This window comes from Syngnathus scovelli, chromosome 11 (assembly GCF_024217435.2).
Source record: "Syngnathus scovelli strain Florida chromosome 11, RoL_Ssco_1.2, whole genome shotgun sequence".
NCBI lineage: Eukaryota > Metazoa > Chordata > Actinopteri > Syngnathiformes > Syngnathidae > Syngnathus > Syngnathus scovelli.
Window position 1 is genome coordinate 13,685,094 of NC_090857.1, and position 27,856 is coordinate 13,712,949.

Genomic DNA, 27,856 nt, shown 5'->3' on the forward strand with positions numbered 1-27,856 from the left:
GTTAAGCGTCAAAAAAGTAGGGGGAATAAAATTGTCGAATAACAATAGTGTGAAGGCCTTCGCCTTCACACAATAATAAAGAACAGGAATAACAATAGTGTGAAGGCCTTTGCCTTCACACTAATTAGTTGGTCATTATGTTTATAATTGATTCATCAATTAGTGGCCTTGCTTTATTTAAAATTGGCCATAGACTGCGAATTTCAGCTTCTCGCTTCTCTTTTAAGTAGCTACGACTACGTACAGTGAGCTTGCTTCAGGTGCACGATAAATATCGCATTAATCCCCCTATTGCACTATTCGGCATCCGTATCTCATTTGTCAGACTTACATGGTCAGTATTGTAGGTAATCAGATTACTTAAACCACTTAACTTTAATCTCTTAGCAGGCAGGAGCAGAAAGTCAGAATGGGGACAGGTGGCCTCCCCTTCATTACACTCAGCTTCCTCTTTCTCACCGTTGGCAAACTAACCCGTGCCAGGGAGGAGGAAGACCGGGAGGATAACGTCTCACTGCCACAAAGTGGGCGAGCCAGAGAGGAGAAGGGAGCCTGCCGCCGCCGACAGCATGGGAGCGTCTCACAGCAAAAAGGTTGGTCGCTTCTTCCCTTCTCTGAGCTGAGCTCGAGCTCGGCGCTTGCATTCAGCAAACAAGAACAGCAAGAACAAGGCTCACCCAACCGAGCATGTTGACGACCTTTCTGTACAACGCAATGCTGATGCTCGGGTCAGCTTCACCAAGGTTTTGTTTTCCTTTAAAACGCTTGTCTATTATGTTGTCAGCGGTTGTCAAACTTTTTCATTTCAAGTTCGATTCCCTAAAAGTTGGATTGGACATTGTCAGAACGTTCTGTGCAGTTTCAACATCAACGCACTTCAAATAGTGGTTGCATTGGACTGGATTGCACAAAGACACGCCCGGACTGACCATCGGGAAAACCAGGAGTATTCCCGAAGCGCCGGCCTAAAATTGGCCTGCTGGCCTGCGTCTCTCTGGGTTTTTTTTAGTTTTTTTTTTTCGAATTTTAGTTTGCTGGTGCGGCAGCGCGCCTATCAGAGAGATAGGTCAGGCCACTCAGGCCAGGAGCATGTGAGGAGTGAAAGACAATTGGTTTATATCAGTTAACACCCGCCCCCACAGTCCGTATCAACCACACAGAGCGCATGTGGAGGAAGGGGTGTGTTACTATGTCAGGTACCGTCTGCTGTCGCTAGCGAGTGGTGCAAGTGAGGATAATGGACTTCGAACGTGGTAAAAAGAAGAGGAAAAGCGGTGCGGAGAGGGACAAAAAAAGAAAGGCGCTGGAGGAAGACGCGGCAAAATGCACAAAAGTTACGGATTTGTTCAGCCCCCCCCCCACACACACACACACACGGTGCCATTGAAAACTGTGTGCCCGCGCGTGTATGCCTGCCAGTTTGCATGTATAGTGTGCATATGTGCCGCTGCCATGTAATAAGGCTGTCCATCTGCTGATTTACCGTATTTTTCGCACCAAATGGCGCACTGGATTATAAGGCGCACCATCATTGAATTTTTTATTTTAGAAATTATTTCATATATAGGGCGCACCGGATTAAAAGGCGCATAAAGTAGAAACTACACTGCAACAAACTGAGGTTGACTAGGGTTGCGGTATGCATCCACTAACCCAGGGGTCAGCAACCCGCGGCTCCAGAGCTGCATGCGGCTCTTTAGCACATCCCTAGCGGCTCCCTGGAGCTCTTGCAAAAGTGCGTGAAAAAGGAAAAAGATGGGGTTTTTTTTGTTTTTTTTTTGTTTTTTAAATATGATTTTTAGATGGTACTCATGACACAAACATTATTATGCTGTAGAAAATGTATGTAGTTGTAAATATATTAAAAATACAGAATTTCAGAATGGCGCAAAATTGCGTCATAGCAAGCGACACAGCACAGGCAAGTTGTAAACAAACAGGTGTGTGAGTGACGGGCCATGGATTCAAAAGGCAAAAAGAGAAAGATTGCTGATGAGAACAGAGGGTTTAAGAAAGAATGGACTCAACTATTTGCTTTTATTGCCAATGCTGAAGGATTGCCTGAATGTTTGATTTGCAATGAGAAGTTGTTAAATATAACAAGGAGAGCAATTTGGAGCGACATTTTCAGCTAAAGCATGTTAAATTTGCTGCCGATCACCCAGTTGGAACTGAGAGGAAGGTTGCAATTTGAGGAAAAAAAAACAGTTTCAAGAAGTGGATTGCATCTCCAAACTCTACGACTGCTGCAAGTTTTTTTGCAGCCCGGGAGATAATAAAGCGCGGAAAACCATTCACTGATGGCAAGTACATGAAGGATTCATTCGTCAAAATATGCGCCTATGTAATTTCGGACTTCAAAAACAAAACCGAGATCATTCAGAAAATTAAAGACATGCCTCTCTCCTCAAAAACAGCGAAGGAAATGGTCATTTGAATGGCAAGCAATATCACCGATCAGCAAATCAAGGACATCAATTCAGCTCCAGCTTTCTCAATTGCCTGTGATGAGTCGTGTGACGTGACCGATATCGAATAGACAGCTCTGCTATCCAGGTACGTGAACTCGAATGGGCTGCAAGAAGAAATTGATACCACTAAAAGGCCAAACACGGGGGGAGGACATCTGCAAGGCTGTGCTGCAGTGTTTCAATGACAGAGATACACACTGGCCACATGATTTCAGTCACTACAGACGGCGCACCAAGTATGAGAGGGTCGCAAAAGTTTGTCCATTGCATATTGCACCAAGAGGCGCTGTGTGTGTAAACATTCCCACCGGAGTGTATGGAGGTAATGAACCTTGTCATCCATATTGTGAACAAAATAATTGCAAAAGCATTAAACCACCGCCAGTTCCGTGAATTGCTAGATGAAGTCGACAGCGAATATGCCGATCTCCTGCTGCACAACAAAGTCCGCTGGCTATCCAGGGGCGACGTTTTGCGTCGCTTTGTTGCTTTGTATTTTTAGCCTACTTAATTATTTTAATAGTAGGCATACAGCTCATGTATTGACAGTCTATGTTGCCTTATAAAAAGCTTTTAGATTTTTGCGGCTCCAGACAGGTATGTTTTTTTGGGGGGGGTCAATATGGCTCTTTGAACATTTTGGGTTGCCGAGCCCTGCACTAGCCAATAACTAATGAGCCCTCTGTAAACAATCGCGTTTCTCAAACTATTAAAATGTAAACTACTAAAATGATCGGAACTGACCGATCTAACACATTGGTACTGCTTACTTATGTTTCCCTTCCATATCGATCCGTAAATTTGCTTTTTTTTTTTTTTTTTTTTTTTTTGGATGGCGCCGCTCGAGTGGCAGCCTGTTACAGCAGCTCTGACCTTTCTTCCCTTCTTTTAGTGTTTTTTATTGTGTTATAGTGAGTTTGTTGTTTTTCACCTTCTCACATTATTGAATTAGGCTAGTGCGCAAATATGGATGTTCACGTTGTAACAGTCATAGTTTGTTCCCTACTGATTTTGGAACTCTTTGGTGCGGTGTCGGGTGAGCTATCCATACTTGGCTCTGTTGTCTACACCCGCGATCAGCTGTTAGCCTGGCGCTACACACCCCTTCCCTGCGGGTTGCGGCCGGAGATTCCCAAGGAGATACGGCCGCGGAGAAGAGGATGCCGAGCCGGAGTAAAGTGCAGGCAGCGGAAGACCGTGCTTGCCGTCGGTCATCATGGGAAACGTGAGATCTCTTCAAAGCAAAATGGAAGCACTAACGGCGCTAGCCAGGACGCAGAGGGAATATCGCGAATGCAGTCTCATGTGCTTCACGGAGACATCTCTCGCCCGACTCACACCTCTCCCTGGACGGTTTTCAAGTGGTGCGGACTGACAAGGAGTGCTACGGAGAGCGGTAAGAGGAGAGGTGGGGTACTCGCTGTGTTTGTGAACAATAGATGGTGCCATCCCGGACACGTCAGCGTTAAGGAGCGACTCTGCTCCAGTAACTTGGAACTGTTGGTGGTTCGCATGCGATGTGCTACCTCCCGAGGGAGTTTTCACATGTTATTGCTATAACTGTGTACATCTCTCCCTCGGCTGTCGCTGCTACCGCTACGAACCGAATCCACGCTATCGTTTCTAGGCTTCAAACCCAGCACCCCTAATCTCTCCTCCTCATCTCCGGAGACTTCAATCATGCTTCCCTGGTCTCTTCCCTCCTCACCTTTACGTAATATGTTGACTGCCCCACCAGAAACGATAGAACTTTGGACCTGTTGTATGCTAAAGTCAAGGATACATACACCTCTTCCCCCCACTTGGTCGCTCGGATCACAACCTTGTCCATCTGGTCGCAGTGGTTAAACGGCGTCCACCTGAGAGGAGGTCTGTGATGTTGTGGTCTGAGGAATCCACTGCCAGGCTCAGAGACTGCTTTGAGAGTACAGACTGGAAAGCTCTCTGTGGCCCCCATGGAAGTGACATTGACAGCGTGACCCACTGCGTTACGGATTACATAAATTTCTGTGTGGTAACGACTGTGCCCTCCAAGTTGGTCCAGTGTTTCCCCAATGAATAATAAATAAAGGCTCTGCTTAATGGGAAGAAGAGAGCCTTTGGTTCGGGGGATGTGATGAAGCTGCGTAGAATCCAGAAGGAACTACGGCTGAAGATCAGGCAGGGGAAGGAGAACTACGGGAGGAGGCTGGAGAAGCAAATGGGGCTTAACAACGCCAGAAACGTCTGGAGGGGTCTACAGTCCATCTCAGGCCATGGTAAAGGGGTTGATCGGAAACCAGCTGATGGGGACAAGGACTGGGCGGATGAACTCAATCTGTTCTTCAACAAATTTGGTTCCGCCTCCACCCCACCCCTTCACCTCGCTCCGCACCTCATTCTGCCACCTTCGACACTCCACCCCCCCCGGCAGCTCACCAACCCCCTCTCACCCCCCCCCCCCCCCCCCCCCCCCGGAGTTACTCTGCTGTCTCCACTCCATCACTCCGGTCTTCCGACATTACCCTCTCCTTTACAGATCTTCAGGTGAGGAGTCACCTCGGAAAGGTCAAGGCAGGGAAGGCTCCGGGCCCAGACGGCATCTGGCTGAGACTGCTCAGTGACTGTGCAGACCAGCTGAGTGGCGTGTACCTGTTCAAGCTGAGCCTGAGCCTGAACAAGGTCCCAGGACTGTGGAAGACCTCCTGCGTGGTCCCCGTACCGAAGGTGCCGCACCCCAAGGAGCCTAACCACTTCAGGTTTATTGCCTTGACTTCCCACCTGATGAAGACTATGGAGAGGATCATCTTGGGTCACCTGCATTCACTAGTGGGAGCGCAGCTGGACCGCCTGCAGTTTGCTTACCGGCCTGGTGTTGGGGTGGACGATGCAGTGATTTATTTAGTGCACAGAACACTGCTTCACCTGGAGGACAACAGGAGCACTGAGAGGATCATGTTCTTCGATTTCTCCAGCGCTTTTAACACCATCCAGCTGTCACTGCCTAGGGTGAAAATGGAGAAGGCGGGTGTGGACCAGCGCCTGGCTGCATGGACAACGGACTTCCTCATCGACCAGTCGCAGTATGTGAGGTTACGTCGCTGTGAGTCTGATGTGGTGCACTGCAGCACAGGTGTCCCCCAGGGTACGGTGCGCTCTCCTTTCCTTTTCACCCTTTTCACTTCAGACTTTACCCACGACACCGCTCACTGCCACATCCAGAAGTTCTCCGACAACACAGCCATTGTTGGATATATCTCGGAGGGGAACAATCTGGAATATAGGACGGTCATCAAGGACTTTGTCAGCTGGTGTGAGCTCAACCAGCTTCAGCTGAACACCAGCAAGACGAAGGAGTTGGTTGTGAGCTTCGGGAGGACAGCACCCATCGTCACTCCGGTGAACATCCAGGGATCGGACATTGAGGTAGTGGAGAACTACAAATTCCTGGGTGTTCGCCTTAACAGCAAACTGGACTGGACTAGACTGATCACACCCACGCCCTGTACAAAAAGGGCCAGAGTCACCTCCACCTGCTGAGGTCCTTTGGTGTGTGCAGGGCTCTCCTCCGGACCTTCTATGACTCTGTGGTGGCCTCAGCCATCCTCTACGCTGTGGTCTGCTGGGATGGGGGCAATACTGACCGGGACAGGAGGAGACTGAATAAGATGGTCAGAAGAGCGAGCTCTGTCCTGGGCTGTCCCCTGGACTCCATTGAGGTTGTGGGTGAGAGGAGGACGTTGATTAAGCTTAAATCCATCATGGACAACACCTCTGACACCCTCTATGAGATTGTGCGGTCCCTGAGCACCTTCTTTAGCGGCAGACTTTTGCACCCTCGGTGTAGGAAGGAACGGTTCCGCAGGGCCTTCATTCCCTCTGCTGTCAGACTTTACAACATGCGTGGCACCTGATAAAATTAATGTGTTTTGTCTCTACTAGTGGCACTTGTGTTTGTCCTTGTCTGTTATTTACCCTTTTTTGAAATGTTGGCACTTGTTTTATTCTTGCACTCGTATTATTCTTGCACTCATATGCGCTGCTGTGACAAGTGAATTTACCCGCTGTGGGATGAATAAAGTTCAATCAATCAAAACAGCCGCTGTTCTAGTGTTAAGAACACCAGTGAGATGCAAGTATTGCATACTACATATAGAAAATATACATATTATTGCCCATTTCAGTGCCCCTTGGCGATCGGACAAAAAGTGTTCTCTATTAATTGCCCACCCCCCCCGTTGGACATAAACCTTCTCTAATTATCGTCCTGGGCGATAATTAGAATAAATACGGTAACTCGAAACACTTGCAAGGGTTAATAATTAGAATAAATACGGTATTTAACCATATCATTCTTTTGATATTGATTAAATGTGTTCTTGTTGATATTATAATTATTAAGCTGGTTGTTCTGACAGTCCCAGCAGATGCAGAGTATACTGGCAAGACAAGTCCAGGGAGACAGCAAGACAGTGCAAGGGAAAGGCCTACTCAGGACACAGACAGACAGTTAGACTCAGAGAGACCTTTTGATTATTTTGCTCGCCCTCATTCTAGAGATTTTGATTTGTTTTTCCGGTACCACCCACAACAAAACCCCAATGGTTGTGTACATGTGCTTGCGCACAAATGCGTTTTGCTTGTGCCCATGCATTTAAGTGTGGGTGTGAACATGCACGTGTGGTCAAGGCCAGGGTGGCCTGGTTACATAACTGACTCCTGGCCTGAAAAAATCTCCCAGTCCGGCCCTGCACAAAGACAACAAAAAGTATATTTATTTTAAAAACAAACCTTCATAGAAATAACCTGTATTGAACGTCAAACGTCATTCGGGGTCTAGACATTATACCCATTCACAACGCTAAATGGCACCAGATATCTCTAATGCGAATGCTGAACTTAATTCCCCAGGCCAAAGCGAACCCCTGTCACGAAGAATAAAAATAAAAATAGCAGTAGCACGAAGAAGAAAAATTTAAAATAGCGGTAAGAAAGAAAAGAGAAGAAAATAAGAGAAGAGATAACAGAAAATGGAGAAACAGTTGGTTTATTTACATTTCAAAAAACAGAAGCCATTCATTTACAAATGTGATTGCACTTTAATTTACATTTTTAAATGTTCAGATATTAAGATGTGATAGATGGTTTTTGCATGATTTGACTGAGGCAAATGTCAAACGCACACTTTTTATCAAAGTGTCACCGGCTTTCCATTAAAGGGTTCGATAAGCCGGGGTGAAGGGACTCGTCCATCTTTGACCACCCGAGTTAAATTAATTCTATCAGAATCAATCTAATTTCTTTATGACGCCAATCCCTCTCAAGTCAACCGACGCGCTTGCCGAGTAACTCAATTCGAGGCAAGTCGTCAGAATGACCGCGGCATAATGATGGCTCCCTTCGGTTGTTTGATGCTTTTGTTATGTTACGGATATTTTTAGATGTCTTTGTTAAGACCTCAAGGATTCGTTAATTTACTAGAGCGCCCTCGCCCTAGCTGAGCTCAAGATAACTATTTCGAACCAGATCTGACAATTTTTGATGTTAAGGATTAAAGCTGTCTTCACTTTAAAAAGAATTGAACGGATTTAAAGAATGACTATGATAGGGAAATAAAGACATTTTAAAGTTCTAATTACTGCATATAAAACCATGCTCAACATAGTTAATACGAAATAATCGATAACCGAATTAAGGATTAAGAAGAGATTTAATGAATAAGCAAGAAAAAGAATTACAAGTAAAAAAAAAAAAACAACAACACTCACCCACTCAGAACAAAAGAGGAGACTAAAGGTCTAAAATCCTTTTTGGTTGAACAAGTCGAGTGATCGGCTCTCCTTTGTTCCAAAATCCGAATTCTGTTTAAAAAAGAGGAAAGGTCTGGCCGTGAGGAGCATAGCCAAAAAAGTAAAATTGGCGGCTTCCCCTTTCTGCCCGGAGCGGCTGTCTCCTCTGCCTTCCTCAAAGCCTAAAATTTGACAAAGTCCAATTCAAAGACTCTGGAAATTCATTTTAGTAGATTTCGGTTCAATCTCAAAAAGAATGAAAAATCCATCTTCGTTCTTTTATTCCGGGCAGCGTCACGGCCATCGTCCTGACTAGGAAGAAGCGCCCCGCTCTGTGTTCGGGCAACATATTTATAGGTTTCTGGCATTACCTCATCGGAACTACCTCACCGGCACGTGAGGTGGCCTTTCTGGAAGTTTCTGGAAGCTTCGAGAATGTTCCTTAGCTGATCCCTGTCCAGGCCAGCCGGAAACCACTGGTTGTCTTGGCAACCTTGCTTAAAGCAGCAACCACTGCGCATGACTGTAGTCTGCCATCGGATGCAGCTGTTTCCTGTTTTGCTCATTCTTTCACTAATTGCCAGGTCTAAACGGCATCAGACATTAATCCACACGCTGGAAACAAAGAGGAGAAGACAACCAGTATTCCTTTTGCTCACGAGGAGAATTACGTAGAAGGCCCATTTACAGTCCTCCACCAGTTCTGAGCTCCTCTTCCGCTATCTCCTCTTTTTATTTTGAGTTGCCCTGGTTACAAGAGGCGTTGCTACACTAAAGGGAGGGGATATTGTGGCTGTAGCAACGCTGATTAACTAGCTAACAATGTTGTGTGGTGCAAGGCCGCATGGCCTTGGCCGATTCGTGACCCCAGGAATGCAGAATCTGTTCTTAGGTGGTTGGCAGCCTCGTTCTCGGCTGCGATCTCCAAACCTGGATGCCGTGTCCCTGTAAAACAATGCTTTAGACCAGTGGTTCTTAACCTTTTTGGAGGTACTGAACCCCATCAGGTTCATATGTGCATTCACCGAACCCCTCTTTGGAGGGGTGGGGGTACCGATGTGTTCGGCCATCCGCTGACGGGGTGGGGTGGGGTTGCACCCGGTGTGTTCGGCCATCCGCGGGCGGGGGGGGGGGGGGGGGTTGCTGCTACCGGTGTGTTCGGCCATCCGCGGACAGAGGGGGGGGTGTGCTACCGGTGTGTTCGGCCATCCGTGGACATGGAGCGGGGCGGGTCAGGGGCGGGTCAGGGCCGGGGCAATGACATACCAGCGCTGCCGAACCCCTGACGCCGATTCACCGAACCCAGGTTAAGAACCACTGCTCTAGACTTTCTTGCTACGTTTCACATAATAATAATGATGAGTAAATAATCAGATACCTCTCGTGCATACACTCCAACAAACGTTAAGTAGATGTGAGATAACTTGCATGAAGTCTACTTAACCAAACATTGAGTAAATATGGGATAACTTAAAAACTGTCCCGGTCAACAACAATTTATGAATAGAAGCTACAAAGTATAAAAGAGAGAGAACTTCTCTTGAACTAAATAAAGAACAAAGGTGTTCTGTTCATAACTAGTGAGGGCCTCTCACAGATAAGAAAAGGAAGGGAGTATAAGAACTCCTTAAAGCTAGACAGATATGTTGGCTTGAGCGAAGATATGAGACCTCCGGTTCAGGCCGACCAGCGCTTTTGCAAAAACAATTATTCTAACACTAATAGCCCTTGATGTCTCCTCTCAACTCAATACATTCAGGTATGGATGGATCACCAATGTTAAATACAGATTGGACAAAACATTGCAACATTAATCACATATGACTTGTCAAAGATCAATCTCAACACATAATAGTACTTACCACAATAATGGGTTCCTCCAACTTAAACAGAAATATTGATATTGCTCATCTTACATCTTAAAATTATCGCATCACAAACTCATATTCTAAAATTGTGCGTTGCTACGTGTTTGAACAGGTCGTGTCCTCCCAATTGCTAACAATTTAATTTATTAGATTTGTTAATTTCCATCAGGTCACCCCTATGTCAAGCTTTAACACCATCTCCTGGTGAAATTTCGGAACTACTACATGTTTTGGGATAGCCAATGTGCCTGGGCCAAATTCAATACCTAATTTTACACCATCTTGTGCCACCATGCCACTTGACACAAAATAACCTGTTTTTTCTCTTGAATATAGTGTTATAATTATTTGTTTCAGATGTACTGTGCCGTAATTTTCGAACTATAAGTCGTGTTTTTTCATAGTTGGGGGGGGGGCGACTTATACTGAGGAGCGACTTACATGTGAATTTTTTCAAACATTTTTTCAAAATTCCCCCCAAAAAAAGAACAAAAAAGTTAAACTGCGATAAACGAACCGCGATGTAGCAAGGGATTACTGTAATTTGAATTTCAAGTTACGTCAGTGGCGCGGCTCGGTGGTTGTTTACATAAAGGACAAAGATTTGATCACGGGATGACGAAGATGACGAAGGGCCCCACGTACTACCGGCATCATTAGCGGCTTTGGTTGTAAGTGACACGGAGGACGAAGAGTTTGAAGGTTTTAATGATTTGAAGTGACACAGAAGGTTTGAAAAACTATTATGGCTTTTACGCACGCCCGGTCCTATTCTACGGAGCTCTTTTTCACCTCTGTGGATTGAAGTCGGGGGCCGGCGCTCGGCCGGGTGGCTGTCCAGGGACGGTGGATGGGGCTCGGACATAGCTTTTAAGCACGCCTGGTCCTACTCTACGGAGCTCTCTTTCACCTCCGTGAATGGAAGTCAGGGGCTGGCACTCGGCCGGGTGGCTGTCCGGGGACGGTGGATGGGGCTCGGACATGGCTTTTACGCATGCCCGGTCCTATTCTATGGAGCTGTCTTCCACCTCCGTGGCTGGAAGTGCCACCTCCGGGGATGGAAGTCGACACCGGCGCTTTGGGCCGTGTGATTGTGAACTATTTATGTTATAGTTATTTGATATATTTTATTTCGTATAGCAACTTGTATATGTTTTTATCGTTACAGCTCAGTACTTGTTGGCTCGTTGAACTCTTGTTTTGTTAAATAAAGAGACGTTTACCAAACCCACGTCTTTCCTTGTACCTTGTTAACGCTATAATATAGTTATATACTAGATCTGTGACGTCAGGGCTCACGCGCGGCGTTGTTGCCAAAGGACAAGGAATTTGATCGATGGATTTAATGATTTGGAGTGACACAGATGGTTTGATAATATTGTTGTTTATATGATAGTTATTTGATATATACTTTATATATCGTTATATGGGTCTGTGGAATATTTAGAATATTTAGACGTCAGCGGCGATGCGCATCCGCGGCATCGTTTCCGTAAAGGACGATCGATGGATTTAATGAATTGGAGTGACACAGATGGTTTTATAAGCGTGTTATTTATGTAATAGTTATTTGAATAACTCTGAATGTTACGTCAGGCCCGTTCTCGGCTCTTCGTTTGTTTTTATGTCACGTTAGCATACCTATCGTTTAGCCTGTTGTTGCTCGTTCATGTCCGTTCTTGGTGTTGGATTTTGTCGAATAAATTTCCCCCAAAATGCGACTTGTACTCCGGAGTGACTTATATATGGTTTTTTTTCACGTTTTTGTGCATTTTATGGCTCATTCGACCCATATTGCGGAGCGACTTTTAGTCCAAAAATTACGGTAATTATTTTCTGTATAAAAATTAAATTTGGTGTTCAAAAAATATTTTTTTCAAACTTGAGTCTTGAAAAAGAGGGGGTCGTCTTACAATCAGGGTCATCTTAAATTCGGTCTAATATTGTACTCCCAAACAGTATTCAAGAAATGTATTGTAGTGACTTTTTTTTCTAAGTTTGAAGCCACGCTCAGCTTCTGCTCAATTTGATTCATATGCCTAGCACTCGAGGGCGCTCGCGCACAATACGTGCAAATCACCGTTTGTATCAATGTTTGTCTTGTCTTCAACTTTGGCCTGATGTTCATCTCAATGATAGTCTCGATGTGTTTTTGCACGTATTAATTTCTTTAGCACAATGTTTTGTTAGCAGCGAGACTTTGTTCCACTTTTGTGGTGCGTCGGTTGTCACGGTGAGAGAGCACGCTGTCCAGTCGTCCCGTGAGGTCAAACGCTTGATGTAGTTTTAGCCCGCCGATGGGTGCAGTGGGCAAGCGGGTGCCCTGCACTGCCTTCGTTGTCCGCCGGGAGAGAAGACGACGGCACACACGCGCGTCCACCCATATCACATTCCCACGTACTTGATTGACAGTTATGACGTAGGGACAGGACAGAAAGTAGCTGTCAGACCGGTTTTCGAAGTAACTGGCACGCGTACGTGTCCTCCTTGTCATCGGCTCATTGGCGGCGTTCCGCGCTAGATTGCTAATACCTGTTTTAGCATGCTCTTTGGTCAGCAAACGCTGCTAATGCTATTTTGGTAGGATGTCGATAATGCCGTTGTTTTAAAATGACAACCAGGCAAAGAAAACAAAGTAGCGCTGGTCGATCAACTCGGGACGGCGACACGCAATCAAGGCATCGTTACGTAAGCGCACCAAGAGCGAGTGAAAGAGGCATCCCGAGTGACAAACCAACCAGATTAAAGCCTCTCTAAGTCTTTTGCAGAAAATCCTCCATCTAAAAATACAAGCGCACACGGGACAGAAAGGTATTTTAGTCAGCTACCGCTCACGTAAGTTCTGCTGCTTGAAATGGCGAGAGCCTTGTGTCACTTTCAGCATCGCCACACTTGAGCCATTTTTTGCTTCAACCTTTTGTCGCCTCTTGAAAACTCGATTTGAAAATGATGGCGGGAAGAAGTACTAGTAGTTTGGTCAGTCCGCGAATGGTTAGTGAGATGAACTCTGGTGGCAGATATGGACAGAGGTCAAAGGTTGCATGCGGGATTTCAGCAGATTTGCACCCGCTGCCTTTGCTCTTTTGGCTCTTGTAGCGACCGGTGATGTTTTGGGGCTGTGGCCAGGTTGTCGTGTTGGGGTTTTATTTTTCATAACATCCATTTGTGACATGAGGGTGTTCCTCGCAGGTGTATGAGCTCACATGGGCGCCCTCTGGTGCACTCTGATGCCCGTGTCCGGAGAGTCGGAGTGCGCTCCGCTGCCGTTGGTATCATTTCTGGATGCGCCGTGTTCCCGGTTGGTCGGGGTGCCGAACGCACACCAGTGGCACTTTGCCCTCAGTGTGCTCTCAAAGGGCAAAATCGAACAATGTGATTTCTAAATGCTCAGAGTTGAGCGTCAGAGTCTCCAACGGTTTTTTGGCCGTGCAGCCCTGATGCACCAAAATGGACGTGGTTGGCGGGTCTCTGGAAGCGTAGGCTTGCTTTGGGCGAGTCCCCACTTGGGAAGCGCACCTCGTCTTAAAGCTTACGTATCACAGTAATAAATTCTACTGTTTTATGTTTTACTGACTCAGTTGTGGTCTATATATAAAGTGGAACAGCGATGCTTTTGTTTGAATTCCTCATTTTGATAGCATCACAGGTCCCTCTTTTCGACTTGTTCTGAGGTGCGGCTCAGAGCAAGCCGTTTTGGTGCGGTCTCTTTAATGCAAATGAGATACTTCACACACCACTCCATTGAGGCCGCAAGATGTGCACCTCCCTTTCCGGTCGACCTATTTGTAGTGTGTACTTGCTCCGCAAACTTTTTGTTTGATTAAAAGATGCCAACGGCAGAAGACTTGTCCATACATACATAACATACACAAAATAAATCCCCTCACAATATTTGTGAACACATCTTGTAAAGAAGCACAGCAGTCAAGCTACAAAGTAAGCTAATATGAGTGCTAGGATTAATGAGACGCTAACATTATTGTGTTCCCTAAGAATAAAACAGCACCTTCGATGCCATTCATCTGATACAATTACCGTAGTTTTTGGACTAAAAGTCGCTCCGGAATATAGGTCGCATTAGCCATAAAATGCACAATAACGTGAAAAAAAAACCATATATAAGTCGCTCCGGAGCATAAGTCACATTTTGGGGGGGAATTTATTCGACAAAATCCAACACCAAGAACAGACATGAACGAGCAACAGGCTAAACGATAGGTATGCTAACGTGACATAAACACAAACGAAGAGCTGAGAACTATTACATAAATAACACGTTTATAAAACCATCTGTTTCACTCCAATTCATTAAATCCATCGATCGTCCTTTGTCAACAATGGGTGCGTGCCGCTGACGGCGCTTGCACTTCAAAATATTCCACAGGCCCATATAACGACATATAAATTAGATATCAAATAACTATTATATAAGCAATAATATTATCAAACCATCTGTGCACTCTAAATCATTAAATCCATCGATCAAATTCCTCATCCTTTGTCAACGCCGCGTGTGCGCCCTGACGTCAGCCTCGTCGTTATTCCACAGATCTACTATATAACTATATTGTAGCGTTAACAAAGTACAAGGAAAGACGCGGGTTTGGTAAACGGCTCTTTATTTAACAAAACAAACTTCCAGGCGTGTGGCGGCGTGGATTTCCAGCCATGGAGGTGGAAGAGAGATCCATAGAATAGGACCGGGCGCGCGTAAAAGCCATGACCGAGCCCCATCCACCGTCCCCGGACAGCTACCCGGCCGAGCGCCGGCCCCCGACTTCTATCCACGGAGGTGAAAGAGAGCTCCGTATAGTAGGACCGGGCGTGCGTAAAAGCCATAATAGTTTTTCAAACCTTCTGTGTCACTCCAAATCCTTAAATCCTTCAAACTCTTCGTCCTCCGTGTCACTTAGAAACAAAGCGGCTGATGATGCCGGTAGTATGTGGGGCCCTTCATTATCTTCGTCATCCCGTGATCAATCTTTGTCCTTTTTGTAAACAACCGCCATGCCACGACGCGTCGCGCTGCTGACGTCACTTGAAATTCAAATTACAGTAATCCCTTGCTACATTGCGGTTCGTTTATCACGGTTTCACTTTTTTTTTGGGGGGGGGGGGGGGGGGAATGTTTGAAAAAAAACACATATAAGCCGCTCCTTATTATAAGTCACCCCCCCCCCCCACCCAAACTATGAAAAATAACGCGACTCATAGTCTGAAAATTACTGTACTCAAAATACACCCACAAAAAGTGAAAACAGAGAGCGCACAGCAAAAAGATCAGCAGAAAGATTGACGCTAATGCTATGAAAACGAGTGGATGGACACGCAATATTATTAAAGTGAAATACAGTTTATTATTTTTCTGTCATCTCAAGCTTACCGCTTTACTGTAGCCATCATTACCATTGATTGATTGAAACCATCAATGAAACAAAGTCTTTCGTCAAATCCTCTATACTGAAAAATATTTCTGAAACACCTGTCCTTGAACAAGCAGGACTTTGCCCACAGACGTGGGAACACTGCTTGAAAAATACAATTTGACCAGGCAGTTCTTTGAGGTTCTGATGTTGGGGGACGATGCAATGATTTGTGTGGATTGATTCAACAAACAACAGAACATTTTGATCTCTCCACTTTGGCATCCTTGAGTTGTTTGGACTACAAAAGTCTCTCCGAGGGGCGGCTCAGTGGCGCACTGGTTAGCACGTCCGCTTCAGTTAGAAGGGTGCGGGTTCGATTCCACCTCCGGCCCTCCCTGTGTAGAGTTTGCTCTCCCCGTGCCCGCGTGGGTTTTCTCCTCCCACATCCCAAAAACATGCTTGGTAGGCCGATTGAGCACCCCAAATTGCCCCTAGGTCTGAGTGTGAATGCAGATGGTTGTTCGTCTCTGTATGCCTTGCGAATTGCTGGCAACCAGTTCAGGGTGATCCCCGTCTACTGCCCAATGACTGCTGGGATAGGCTCCAGCACGCCTGCGACCCCCGTGGGGATAAAGCGGTACAGAAAATGGATGGATGGATGGAAGTCTCTCTGACTAATAAAGAGGACGGATTTGCGAAACCGTTTGGCAACATCCTTGTTCCTTGGTTTATCCCGCCCCAATGGATGTGGAAAACTGAACGCAGTAATAAGTAGCCCCAAAACGGATCATAAAAGTATCTCTGCAGCACCTGCAGGGACAAATTACAATTTTCTACCCTTTTGGGGACTCCAAATACACCAAAAAATGAATATAAAACCAAAAAAGGTTGATTTTCCATATGTCTCTGTATGGGAAGCGGGGTTACAGCGTTGTTCGAGGGAACTCAGCAAGACAGTGGGGCTCTTGTTGTGGCTTTGTGTTCGCCTGATGAAGCGGCTCCCAGCAACCCACAACAGAACCCATAAGGCATGCGGGGTGCGACGCTCTGCGATTATCTAGCGACCAGTTCACAAGACTGTCCAGGTAGTCCAGCCGGGTATTCCAGAAAGCGGGTTACATGAAAACTCTGTCAGAGGTGCTCAAACCTTTTCAGCTTACGAGCTACTTTTAAAATGACCAAGTCACAAAGATCTACCCACTACAATGAAATAAATAAATAAATAAATAAATAAATAAATAAATAAATAAATAAATAAATAAATAAATAAATAATATAGTATGTGTATTTTTGTAACGCACTTAGAAAATGACATTGTGAGAAAAAAGTCCAACTCCCATTCCGTATGAAAGTGATACGTTTTTGGCTTCTTACTTGGTCCAGCAACCCCACGCATTTTTGATGGTCATAAACTTTTTTTTTGTTTAAAAGAAAAAAGCGAGTGCGTGCGTTGATAAGCTTATAAACTTTGGCGGTTTGTGTGTGCGCGGCCGTTAAACATGTTGCGGTGAGGGGTTGTAGTCACTGTCTATTGCGCATGTGCGGTTCACTGTGGTTGCCTCCCGACAGGCCTACCTGTATTTTTTTTTTTTTTTTTTTTTTTAAACACTGTTGGATTTTGTCCACAATTTAGGGAGCGCGTTATCTGCGCCTCACGGCAAAAGCCATTGCCAATCACCTGTTATCCAATTTACTCACTGCGTGCTCGTTTGATTTCTTCAGATATAGGAAAATGCTAAGACACTGAAGCAGAAATTAGATTTACACAGGTTGGTTGAGTTCAATCACAATTCTTGTCAAGAAAGCTCTGTTTTCAGGAAGGTACAATACAGCACTGGGCCTTTCAAGAGCGGAAAGTCTCCATTCAGAAAAGGCAACGTTCAAGGTTCTTTGGTCAGCTTATATTCAGTTGCACATTGTGGGCCGAGTTTGCTCAGTTATGCTCCTGCACAGACTCTTAAAAGTGGCACCCAAATGCCAGATTACAAATCAAACCTCCTCCTTCACTCTCACATTTTTGATAAAACAGTCTACTTATCTAGACACTGTCATCACATACGAAATAATGGCCTGCAAATTAAATATAATGTTGTTGCTGTGGTCCCTCAAAACATGTGACTAGGATTTAGACAATTATTAACCCCCATCAATTGATCAATTATCTCCTCACTAATTTCCTAGCCTGTTAACCTATCTGCATAAAGAAGACATTTACAATGTAGGGGATAAGAGAATAACAAGGAACACCTTAACAATAAACAAAATAAACCCAACCCACAATCAAAACCAAATAAACTAGGACCATGACATATGTGGACCCACACAGTACTCCAAATATGTCCTCATTAAAATTTTAGCCTTTTTGTGTAGAGCACCATTGAATTCTAATCATTGACCTAATTTTATCCTTAATTTAATCCCAATCACGAATGCCCACTACTTAATACTTTACTTGGTGTTCTTTTAATAAAAAATGCCCCCTTGCAATGTTGTTTTTATTTGTTGTTTTTAACTCTAAGTGATTCAAATCTTTGACTTATTCTTACACGTAACCACCTTGTATAGTCTAATGTCCTAATCGATCAATAATTCCTCCTAAATGTAACATCTGCAATCACAATTTAATTTTATCCAATTCTACAATGCATGTTCTCTCTTACTCTCACATTTTTTATGAGGGCTGGGCACTCTCCTCGTTGGACCAGTGTCTGCCCACAACCCTCAGATTATTCTATAATTTCTAATTTTTACATTTAACAATGCTAATCTGATAAACCATTTTCTAGCACACCGTTTTCATGCACCATTTTAGCCCAATTCCATCATTCATAACGAACTGATACACAAAGACAAACATAGATAACACACGGGTCCACAACATAGACCTGACAATCTTCCCAGCTGATGACAAGCGGGGGGGGGGGGGGGGGGGGGGGGGCAGTAGACGTGCGGACGTGCGGACGTGCGGAGAGCCTCGCCACCACCAGGTCGAACAATGCAACCCCCCGCCTCTGTCCAAAATATGCATTTGTGCCCACCTGACCGTTTAGTCCAAACTTTACAGCCGCACCCTTTTGAAAACAAAAATGGTTAGTTTAACCCCACCGCACAATGGGATACAACCTTCATGCTAATTATATATATACATTCTTTATCAAATTCTTGTTAAACCATTTTTCTGACTCAACTCACATGCAAAATAAAAAATAAAAAAAATAAAAAAATTTATACAAATCAACTTATTGTTCTTCATGAACCACAACTAATCACTCACTTCCCCAGCTGCGTCGCTGTCCCATCTGACAGTCAAGCCTGCTTTCCACACAATATCAACATAGACACACTTCAACAATTATGTAGCGACCTGGTTAACCCAGTTACCCTTCGCCCTAGACAACAATATAAGTCTCTAAGGTCGCACTATTGAGGCCACTCCGGCATCCGTCCTGCTATATCAGCGATGCCTCCACCTGTTTTTTTCTTTTTTTCCTTTTTCTTTTTCACGAGTCCCTGACTCGTATCGGTGGCCTGGCCAATCCAATCGACCCTGACCTTAGGCAACCGTTCAAAGTCCCTAAGTGTCTACTATTGAGGCCACTCTGGTGCCCATATGCTAGCCATTGGCATCCCACAAGTTCCCTACGGTGTGAGCGCCCTTCGTTGATCAGACGAAGTCCTCACCATCTTTCTGTTTCTTTCTTTTTCCACAAATCACTTTTTACCAAGTTCTACACAAGCCTAAATATCTATACAACAACCCTTCCTGAACACAGAGGTGAAATTATTAATTTTGTATTCCGCTTTTGCGCCACAACATTGCTGAACTGGGAGAGAGAACAAGGTTCCCCCTTACCTTTTGTGCTGATCAGACTGCAATATTGTTGAGCAAGAGCGGAGAAGGAAGAATCCTTTCCTGGAGCATGCACTCTTCCCTCTGAAGAAATCACGTCGGATGGTCACCATTTGTTGGATTTTGTCCACAATTTAGGGAACGCGTTATCTGCGCCTCACGGCAAAAGCCATTGCCAATCACCTGTTATCCAATTTACTCACTGCGTGCTCGTTTGATTTCTTCAGATTTAGGAAAATGCTAAGACACTGAAGCAGAAATTAGACTTACACGGGTTGGTTGAGTTCAATCACAATTCTTGTTCAAAAAGCTCTGTCTTCAGGAAAGTACAATACAGCGCTGGGCCTTTCAAGAGCGGAAAGTCTCCATTCAGAAAAGGCAACATTCAACGTTTTTTGGTCAGCTTATATTCAGTTGCACATGCCAGTGTGGGCCGAGTTTGATGGGAGATGAGTCTTTGGGGCGGGGCAAGTTCGCAGGAGAGTCTGATTCCATGGGAGTGGGTGCTGGTTCGGTGAGAGCTGGTTCCGTGGGGTTGGGTGCTGATTAGGGGCGATTCGATGTGTGGGGGCTGTTGTTTTCCTTTCCGTCTTTCAGCCTTGACGATCATCTTTGGCTGGGCTGTTTCCCTCTGGCACCTGCTGGTTTTATCTCCAAGTGACCTTCCTGTAAACATTCTCCTCCATTCTTGCACATACACTGTCTCACCTAATTCTTTCATCATTCTTTCAATTTTGTCATTTTGTACGAAATTATGTGAGCTTTTGGCTGTGACATCATTAATCTATTACTGTTCCCTGACTATGCAAAGTTTGTTCTTTTGATCTCCATGTACTTGCTTACGTCATAATATTCTTAGTTTAATCATGCTTTCAACCATATCTTTTCTTTGTTAGGCAAAATATTTCCCTCTGTCCAGAACGTTCAGTAGTAATCGAAAACTGGCGTCTAGCATTAGTCAACACATAAGATACAATCAAGTACTGAACATTTTTAGACGACTTTGGCAGTGTCCGTGATTTAGAAAATCAACAGGCATGCATTAAACAGTTCCTTAAGGGTCATTAAGCTATTCAGGCAATATATCAAAAAACATTTGTTATTTCAAAGTGCTCAGAAATATATATATCAGATCATAAAGTTATAAAAACCTTTCTCATTACCACTTATCAAAAATGTCTAGTTATATCTTCTTTATTGATTTGGTGTGTAGGTATAATTATATGCTTAAAATCCATCCATCCATCCATTTTCTGAACCGCTTAGTCCCCACGGGGGTCGCGGGCGTGCTGGAGCCTATCCCAGCCATCAACGGGCAGTAGGCGGGGGACACCCTGAACCGGTTGCCAGCCAATCGCAGGGCACACAGAGACAAACAACCATTTGCACTCGCACCTCGGGACAATTTGGAGTGCTCAATCGGCCTACCAAGCATGTTTTCGGGATGTGGGAGGAAACCGGAGTGCCCGGAGAAAACCCACGCGGGCCCGGGGAGAACATGCAAACTCCACACAGGGAGGGCCGGAGGTGGAATCGAACCCGCACCCTCCCAATTGTGAGGCGGACGTGCTACCCACTGCGCACCGAGCCGCCTCCCACATGTATGTGTGTGTGTGTGTGTGTGTGTGTGTGTGTGTGTGTGTGTGTGTGTGTGTGTGTGTGTGTGTGCGTGTGCGTGTGTGTGCGTGTGCGTGTGCGTGTGTGTGTGTGTGTGTGTGTGTGTGTGTGTGTGTGTGTGTGTGTGTGTGTGTGTGTGTGTGTGTGTGTGATTTTTTTTTAAAAACCCTTTTCCGGCCATATATCTCCAACCTCACACACCGCAGACAAGCACTCATACCAGAGCAAACTTAATGCTTAGAACTACGTTTTTTTTTTGTTTGGGTTTTAAATTATTTGAAGTAACCACTGAAATATTTTAGTTTAAATTAATATTTACTCTGTTTAATAACGTAAGTCCATTTAAAATAATTAAATTAAAATCAAAGAGAGGTGCACTCACAGCCTAACAAAACATACCTTACCTTTGTGACTAATGTTTTTATGTTTCATTTTGAGATGCTTCCAAGTTATTTTTTCTCATGTTGGATTGCATCTAAATCAAATTCGGATTTCATTCCTACTTAAATTCATAACTATAGGCTATGCTACGATCTTATGGTTAGATGTTACATCTGTGAAATAGTATATTCAAACTTGCGCAATTGGGCAGCAATTTCCTTCCTTGTCCTGCAGAGGGCGTACGACATCGCTCGGCGGCCAGGAGACGCAGACGGCAGCAGGACGAGCGCAGGTCAGCCAACGTCGACAGTAGCCGCCCCCCCCCCCCCCCCAAACGCGCACGCACGCACGCAGGCACGAATAAACACATGCACACACACGCACACAAACACCACCCTCGTCTGAGCACGACAGTCTGTGCATGAAGTAGAGTTAGGAGACGGTCCTCCCTAATACCACATGGGTAAACTTTGACAAGCTATCATAGCTTTCGCCTCTGGCAACCTCAAGTGACAGTCAACTGACTCCAGGATGCAGCCAGGTCCACCTGACAGCACAAGAACGCTGTTACCAAGGCAACCTGGGAACACGGAGCGGAAGGAAAGAGAGAAAGAGAAGAGGAAGGGCTTCCACAGTCATGTGACTCGACCAACACTTGACACTCGTCTGCCACCTCACCGGGGATGGAAAAGGAAAAGGGCCCATCGGCATTGGCAAGTACGGACGGACGGACGCACGGCAAGACTGACGAATGCCCGGATGATGAGATTTCCTACAGGGTGGCAGTGCTTTGTTCTGGTAAGACGCAAAACAAATCTAGCGACAACTGTTGGAATCGCACAAGTGGACATTAATGAAAAAAATAATCACCGGAGGAACAATAATCACTAAACAGTTTAATAAGTCCGGTGGGCATCTTTGGAAAATAACAATTCCTACCACTCTGGTGCCTTGACACTCAACTTTCCCCTTCACCTTTTTTGCCCGCGATTGGGGAGTGGGGCAATTTTGAGAGCAGCATCCACCGCGAGATGACGCCCGCACACCTTTCTCGTGGCTTTCCTCACAGCGGCAGGCCCCAGCCAGCGGGTAAGGCTGCTTTGAAACAAAAGAAGGAGCGAAAAGAGATGACTGCTAGTGTGCCTTTTACTCTTGCTGGTGTTTGCCGCTTACGCATGCGAAGAGCAAACTAGTCTCTTCGAGATGATTTGACGGCTGAAGCTCCGTGAAGCATTCAACTTCTCATTCTGAGCTTTGCTGCTTCATTCATCCGGGAGAGAAAAGAGGTCCAAGCAACAAAAGTCACTCGAGTGAAATATTCATTCGCGTTTACCTTCCCGCAATAAAAGTCCAAAGAAATATTAATTTATTATTTGCACAAGACTGTGTTGATTACAGCACCTTGAAATGGATCGATGCATGTTGGATATGAGCATATGTCTTGCAATGGAAAGTAACAACAGGGCAGGGATGTATTCATCGCTTTAGAGAAAATAAAAACTTTTAGAAATAAAATGTTATGTTGTGATGTCGCTCAATCACAGTCATTTGATTGATGTCAGAAATGTGCGCAGTCGAGGAGACTGTACGTTGGTGTGCAGAAGAGAAAAAAATGAAAACGTCTAGTCATGTTTCACATCTCTCGGTGGCGGACGGTGTCTGCTTTCATAAAAAGGTCGAGCACATGCACGTGTGAGGAAACAGGATCCACGTGGAGCAAAGACGAGGGAAGACGGCTTGTTATATTTTGTCCCATTTTTTTCTCTTGAATGCTCACTATGCTACTCATACTGACCAGGAGGCTGCCTTCTCAGTGGAACTATTGAATGTATTCCAGAAAGATGGAGACACAGCTGTGGAGCCTTCTCTGCGAGATTGCGGTAGGTCCCACCTCTACCTCGAGGATTTCTATTTTTGTACTACTCTTGGCCGCCCGCCTGAAACGGGGCGACTGCCTAGCCTGTGATCGATCATGCGTGATCTTGAGGGTCATTGGAAGCAAGAGAAGGCTCACAGCAAGTTAACAGCATAGCTCCCTAGCGCCAAAGAGGACTATCAGTGGAAGCAAGAGAAGGCTCACTGCAAGATAACGGAGTAGCTAAAGCTACCTAGCTAAATACCTAGGCCGAGGAGGCCTATTCTAACAGGCTCACAAGACCAATCTCCTTCTTTGTCCCCTCAAGACTCAGCTGCTGCTCGCGGGAGCTAAAAGCAAACAATGGAGCCTCCCCTCTCCCTTAAACGCATGCATTGCAAACTCGACTCGGGGTAGCAAACCCGCATGTTGTTGCACCGTGATGAGGCAAATTGAGCAGAGCAGAAGTTGTTGGCGAGTAGCGGACCAAATGACGAGTGGGCCAAGCTGAAGGCCATGGCTACCGGCGAGACCTCACCTTCAGTAGACATCTCAGTGAAATGAGGACATCGAGGATGAGCTCTCCACCAGGACTACATTTACTGGCATGCGTGCGTGCGGCAGGTGTGCAGTAGAAGGCTGCCAGTGCAGACCATGGGGCTGACATTGTTGTTGGCTGTGCAGCTTCGGCGTACGACGAGATGCCAGCTCACCAGGGAAGGACGGCACCCGCCGCTTCCTGCAGCTACGCGCCGCCGCCCAACTACTCCACGGACCTCCGTGACCACGACGACCTCATCAAGCCCAGGAAACTCCTTAATCCCGTCAAGTGTTCCCGGAGTCACCAGGAGCTCCACAGAGAACTGATGACCTGCTGTAAACGGTAACCCAAAAATCTGTCCGTCCATCTGTTTTGTGTTTGGTTTTGGTCGTACCACTGCGATTGTGTGCTTAGAAGCAGCGGGGGCGTGCGCGTCGAGAGCAACAAGCCAGAACTTGAGCGAGTCCTTGAGTGTCGGCGGCGCGATCGACTGCTGAGGGAACGGAAACTGGAAGAGGAAGCCCACAGGAAGATTTCGCCCCTGGAAGCCGAGCTCAGGAAGAGGCACCAAGCGCTGGAAGAGGTAGCGCGGAAAAAAAGAAAACACTCACACATTTGCTGGGCGGTCTCCGCAGCGTCCAATGCAATTTGCTCCTCGCGGATTGTTTACTGAAGCGAAATTGCGGCGCGCATGTCACGCTCCGTCCTTACTGCTCCTCTATGTTGTCAACCGTGCTAATAGCGGCGGGGCTCCGAAGTGTGCTTGTCTCGGTGCTGAAAGGCTTGAATCCCTTGAACTGGCTTTTCATGCCAATCTGAACACTTCCGAAGGTTCTTTTCCACCAGATAGCAGTTTCTTGTACTATTCTCTATTTGCAAAAGAGCTCCAAAGGAGCAAATCAAGATGAGAGGCGACGACAATTTCTCACTTTTTGACCACCTTGGTGACTTCAACCCCAGAGATAGGAGAGCCAACCTCAGGGTCTCCAGCCTCTGCTTCCTCAGCGGGAGGGGTGTCAGTGCAATTGAGACCCCCACCCCCCCTCCTCCTCCTCCTCCGAGTCACAACATACCAGGTCAAGGCTAGCGGCACCCCTTTCTTGCTATACAGTGTCCGCTCTCACCTTGGACCCGTCCGTTTGCCATCGGTGACCCTGCCAGCCGCAGATGGTTGAAGAATCATGCTTGGATAGTGAGGATGACAAGAAACAATGTTATTCAACAAATGTTTTGCAGCAAAAGAGGGCTAAAAATGTCAAGCTCAAGTGGGGTTAAAACCACAGAGGTCTGGGGGAGGGTCCAATGTTGAGGTTGAGGTCTGTACTGGCTTAACGTTGACGTTTTTGCGTCGTTGCAGATGGAGCTGGAGCAGCAACAGGGCGAGCGGGACAAGCTGACGGCTCCCGAATTCGTCAAAGTCAAAGAGAACCTGAGGAGGACGTCGTGTGCTGGCAAAGAGGAGAAGCAAGTCTAGCGTCAGGTCCCCTCTTGTCGCTCCTGATGCTGCTGAAGGACACGTAGTGGCAAGTGAAGGAGGGCGGCAGGGGGTTGTGACGTTCCACAAAGACATCCCTCGGCTTCGGAAATTGCCGGCAGTAACTGGGCAGTTGGATGCTCAGCCGGCCGACCTCGTGCGCCGCCGACATCAGGGCAAATGTAGTCTGATGGACTGACCCGTTGGCACCTGTCGAGTTTCCTAACTGTTGCTCCAGTGTGAATAGTTTGGTTTGTTTGAAAATGACGGACAACCAGATTTGAAGACGGAAATCGGCATCTCAGCCGGGTTGGTAATCTCTGAATTTAAATGGACTCAATCCAGTACAAGAAATAGATCTTATTTCAAGTATTGATAGTATCCTGCCTGCTTTCGCCTGCTGTCATTTTAAATACACATCAACAGGTCACAAGCATGTCTGAAGAGTCAAGGACAGATGGCACTGTTTTCAAGCCTCACTTCCATACAAAACATTGGCTGCATTTCTAGGACACAGCACGCACAGTTTGAGTTTTTACGTAGCGTAATTTCCGGACTATAAGTCGTGGTTTTTTTCATAGTTTGGGTGGGGGGGGGCGACTTATACTGAGGAGCGACTTATATGTGAATTTTTTCACAAATTTTCAAAATTCAAAAAAAAAGAAAACGACAAAGATTCGATCACGGGATGACGAAGATGACGAAGGGCCCCACGTACTACCGGCATCATTAGCGGCTTTGTTTGTAAGTTACACGGAGGACGAAGAGTTTGAAGGAGTTAATGATTTGGAGTGACACAGAAGGTTTAAAAAATTATTATGGCTTTTACGCACGCCCGGTCCTACTCTACAGAGCTTTCTTTCACCTCCGTGGATTGAAGTCGGGGGCCGGCACTCGGCCAGGTGGCTGTCCAGGGACGGTGGATGGGGCTCAGACATGGCTTTTACGCACGCCTGGTCCTACTCTATGGAGCTCTCTTTCACCTCCGTGGATGGAAGTCGTGGGCCAGTGCTCGGCCGGGTGGCTGTCCGGGGGCGGTGGATGGGGCTCGGACATGACTTTTACGCACGCCCGGTCCTATTCTATGGAGCTCTCTTCCACCTCCGTGGCTAGAAGTGCCACCTCCGGGGATGGAAGTCCTCGTCGCCACACACCTGGAAGTCCACGCCGGTGCTTGGGGCCGTGTGGTGGTGAACTGTTTGTTATAGTTATTTGATATATTTTATTTCGTATAGCAACTTGTATATGTTTTTATCGTTACAGTTCAGTACTTGTTGGCTCGTTGAACTCTTGTTTTGTTAAATAAAGAGACGTTTACCAAACCCACGTCTTTCCTTGTACTTTGTTAATGCTATAATATAGTTATATACTAGAGCTGTGGAATAACGACGAGGCTGACGTCAGGGCGCACACGTGGCGTTGTTGACAAAGGACGAGGAATTTGATCGATGGATTTAATGATTTGGAGTGACACAGATGGTTTGATAATGTTGTTTATATGAGTTATTTGATATATACTTTATATGGGTCTGTGGAATATTTAGAATATTTAGACGTCAGCGGCGCGGCGCATACGCGGCATAGTTTCCGTAAAGGACGATCGATGGATTTAATGAATTGGAGTGACACAGATGGTTTTATAAACGTGTTATCTATTTAATAGTTATTTGAATAACTCTGAATGTTACGTCAGGCCCGTTGTCAGCTCTTCGTTTGTGTTTATGTCACGTTATCATACCTATCGTTTAGCCTGTTGTTGCTCGTTCTTGTCTGGTCTTGGTGTTGGATTTTGTCAAATAAATTTCCCCCAAAATGCGACTTGTATTCCGGAGCGACTTATATATGTTTTTTTTTCACGTTATTGTGCATGTTATGGCCAATGCGACCTCCCCAGTCATGAACCTCACCTCACGTCACTGGTACATACGTACCTACCTACCTACCTACCTACCTACCTACCTACCTACCTACCTACCTACCTACCTACCTACCTACCTACCTACCTACCTACCTACCTACATACATACATACATACATACATACATACATACAGGGCTGGCTCAGAAAATTAGAATATTGTGATAAAGTTCTTTATTTTCTGAAATGCAATTAAAAAACCAAAAATGTCATACATTCTGGATTCATTACAACTCAACTGAAATATTGCAAGCCTTTTATTATTTGTATTTTATTGCTGATTATGGCATACAGCAAAACAAAATCAAATATTTGAAAATGTCCATTAATACACTCAGTACTTGGTTGGAAATCCTTTTGCACGGATTACTGCAACCAATGCGGCGTGGCATGGAGGCAACCGGCCTGTGGCATTGCTGAGGTGTCATGGATGCCCAGGATGCTTCAATTGCGGCCTTTAGCTCATTTGCATTGTTGGGTCTGGTGTCTTTCAGCTTCTTCTTCACAATACCCCGCAAATTCTCTGTGGGGTTCAGGTCAGGGGAATTGGCAGGCCAATCGAGGACAGTAATGCCATGGTCAGTACACCATTTACTGGTGGTTTTGGCACTGTGGGCAGGTCCCAGATCATGATGGTAAATGAAATCATCATCTCCATGGTGCTTTTCAGCAGACAAGCATGTAGTGCTCTAAAATCTGCATTTACTCTGGACTTGATGAAACACAGTGGACCAACACCAGCAGCTGA

At 45.7% G+C, this 27,856-nt stretch overlaps 1 protein-coding gene and 1 long non-coding RNA gene across 5 annotated transcripts; one reads left to right on the forward strand and one right to left on the reverse strand.

Moving 5' to 3' along the window:
* Positions 1-383: 383 nt before the first annotated feature.
* On the forward strand, positions 384-26,513 carry LOC125977605 (protein FAM107B). Of its 4 annotated transcripts, none has more exons than XM_049734373.2 (5): positions 384-593; positions 21,556-21,613; positions 23,861-24,059; positions 24,132-24,300; positions 25,075-26,513. In XM_049734373.2, exons 1-5 carry the CDS (start codon positions 570-572, stop codon positions 25,189-25,191), a joined length of 567 nt encoding a protein of 188 aa, XP_049590330.1. In that variant the 5' UTR covers positions 384-569; the 3' UTR covers positions 25,192-26,513. The 4 variants fall into 4 exon arrangements, with proteins under 4 accessions (XP_049590330.1, XP_049590328.1, XP_049590329.1 ...); XM_049734370.2 differs by lacking the exons at positions 384-593; positions 21,556-21,613 and adding exons at positions 21,853-22,119; positions 23,159-23,201; XM_049734371.2 differs by lacking the exon at positions 384-593 and having other exon boundaries at positions 19,468-21,613.
* Positions 19,603-23,864, reverse strand: LOC137840749 (uncharacterized). The gene is made up of 2 exons (XR_011087738.1): positions 23,715-23,864; positions 19,603-22,416 (listed from the first exon to the last, which is right to left on the reverse strand). It is a non-coding gene; the product is annotated as an uncharacterized lncRNA (long non-coding RNA).
* Positions 26,514-27,856: the final 1,343 nt, after the last annotated feature.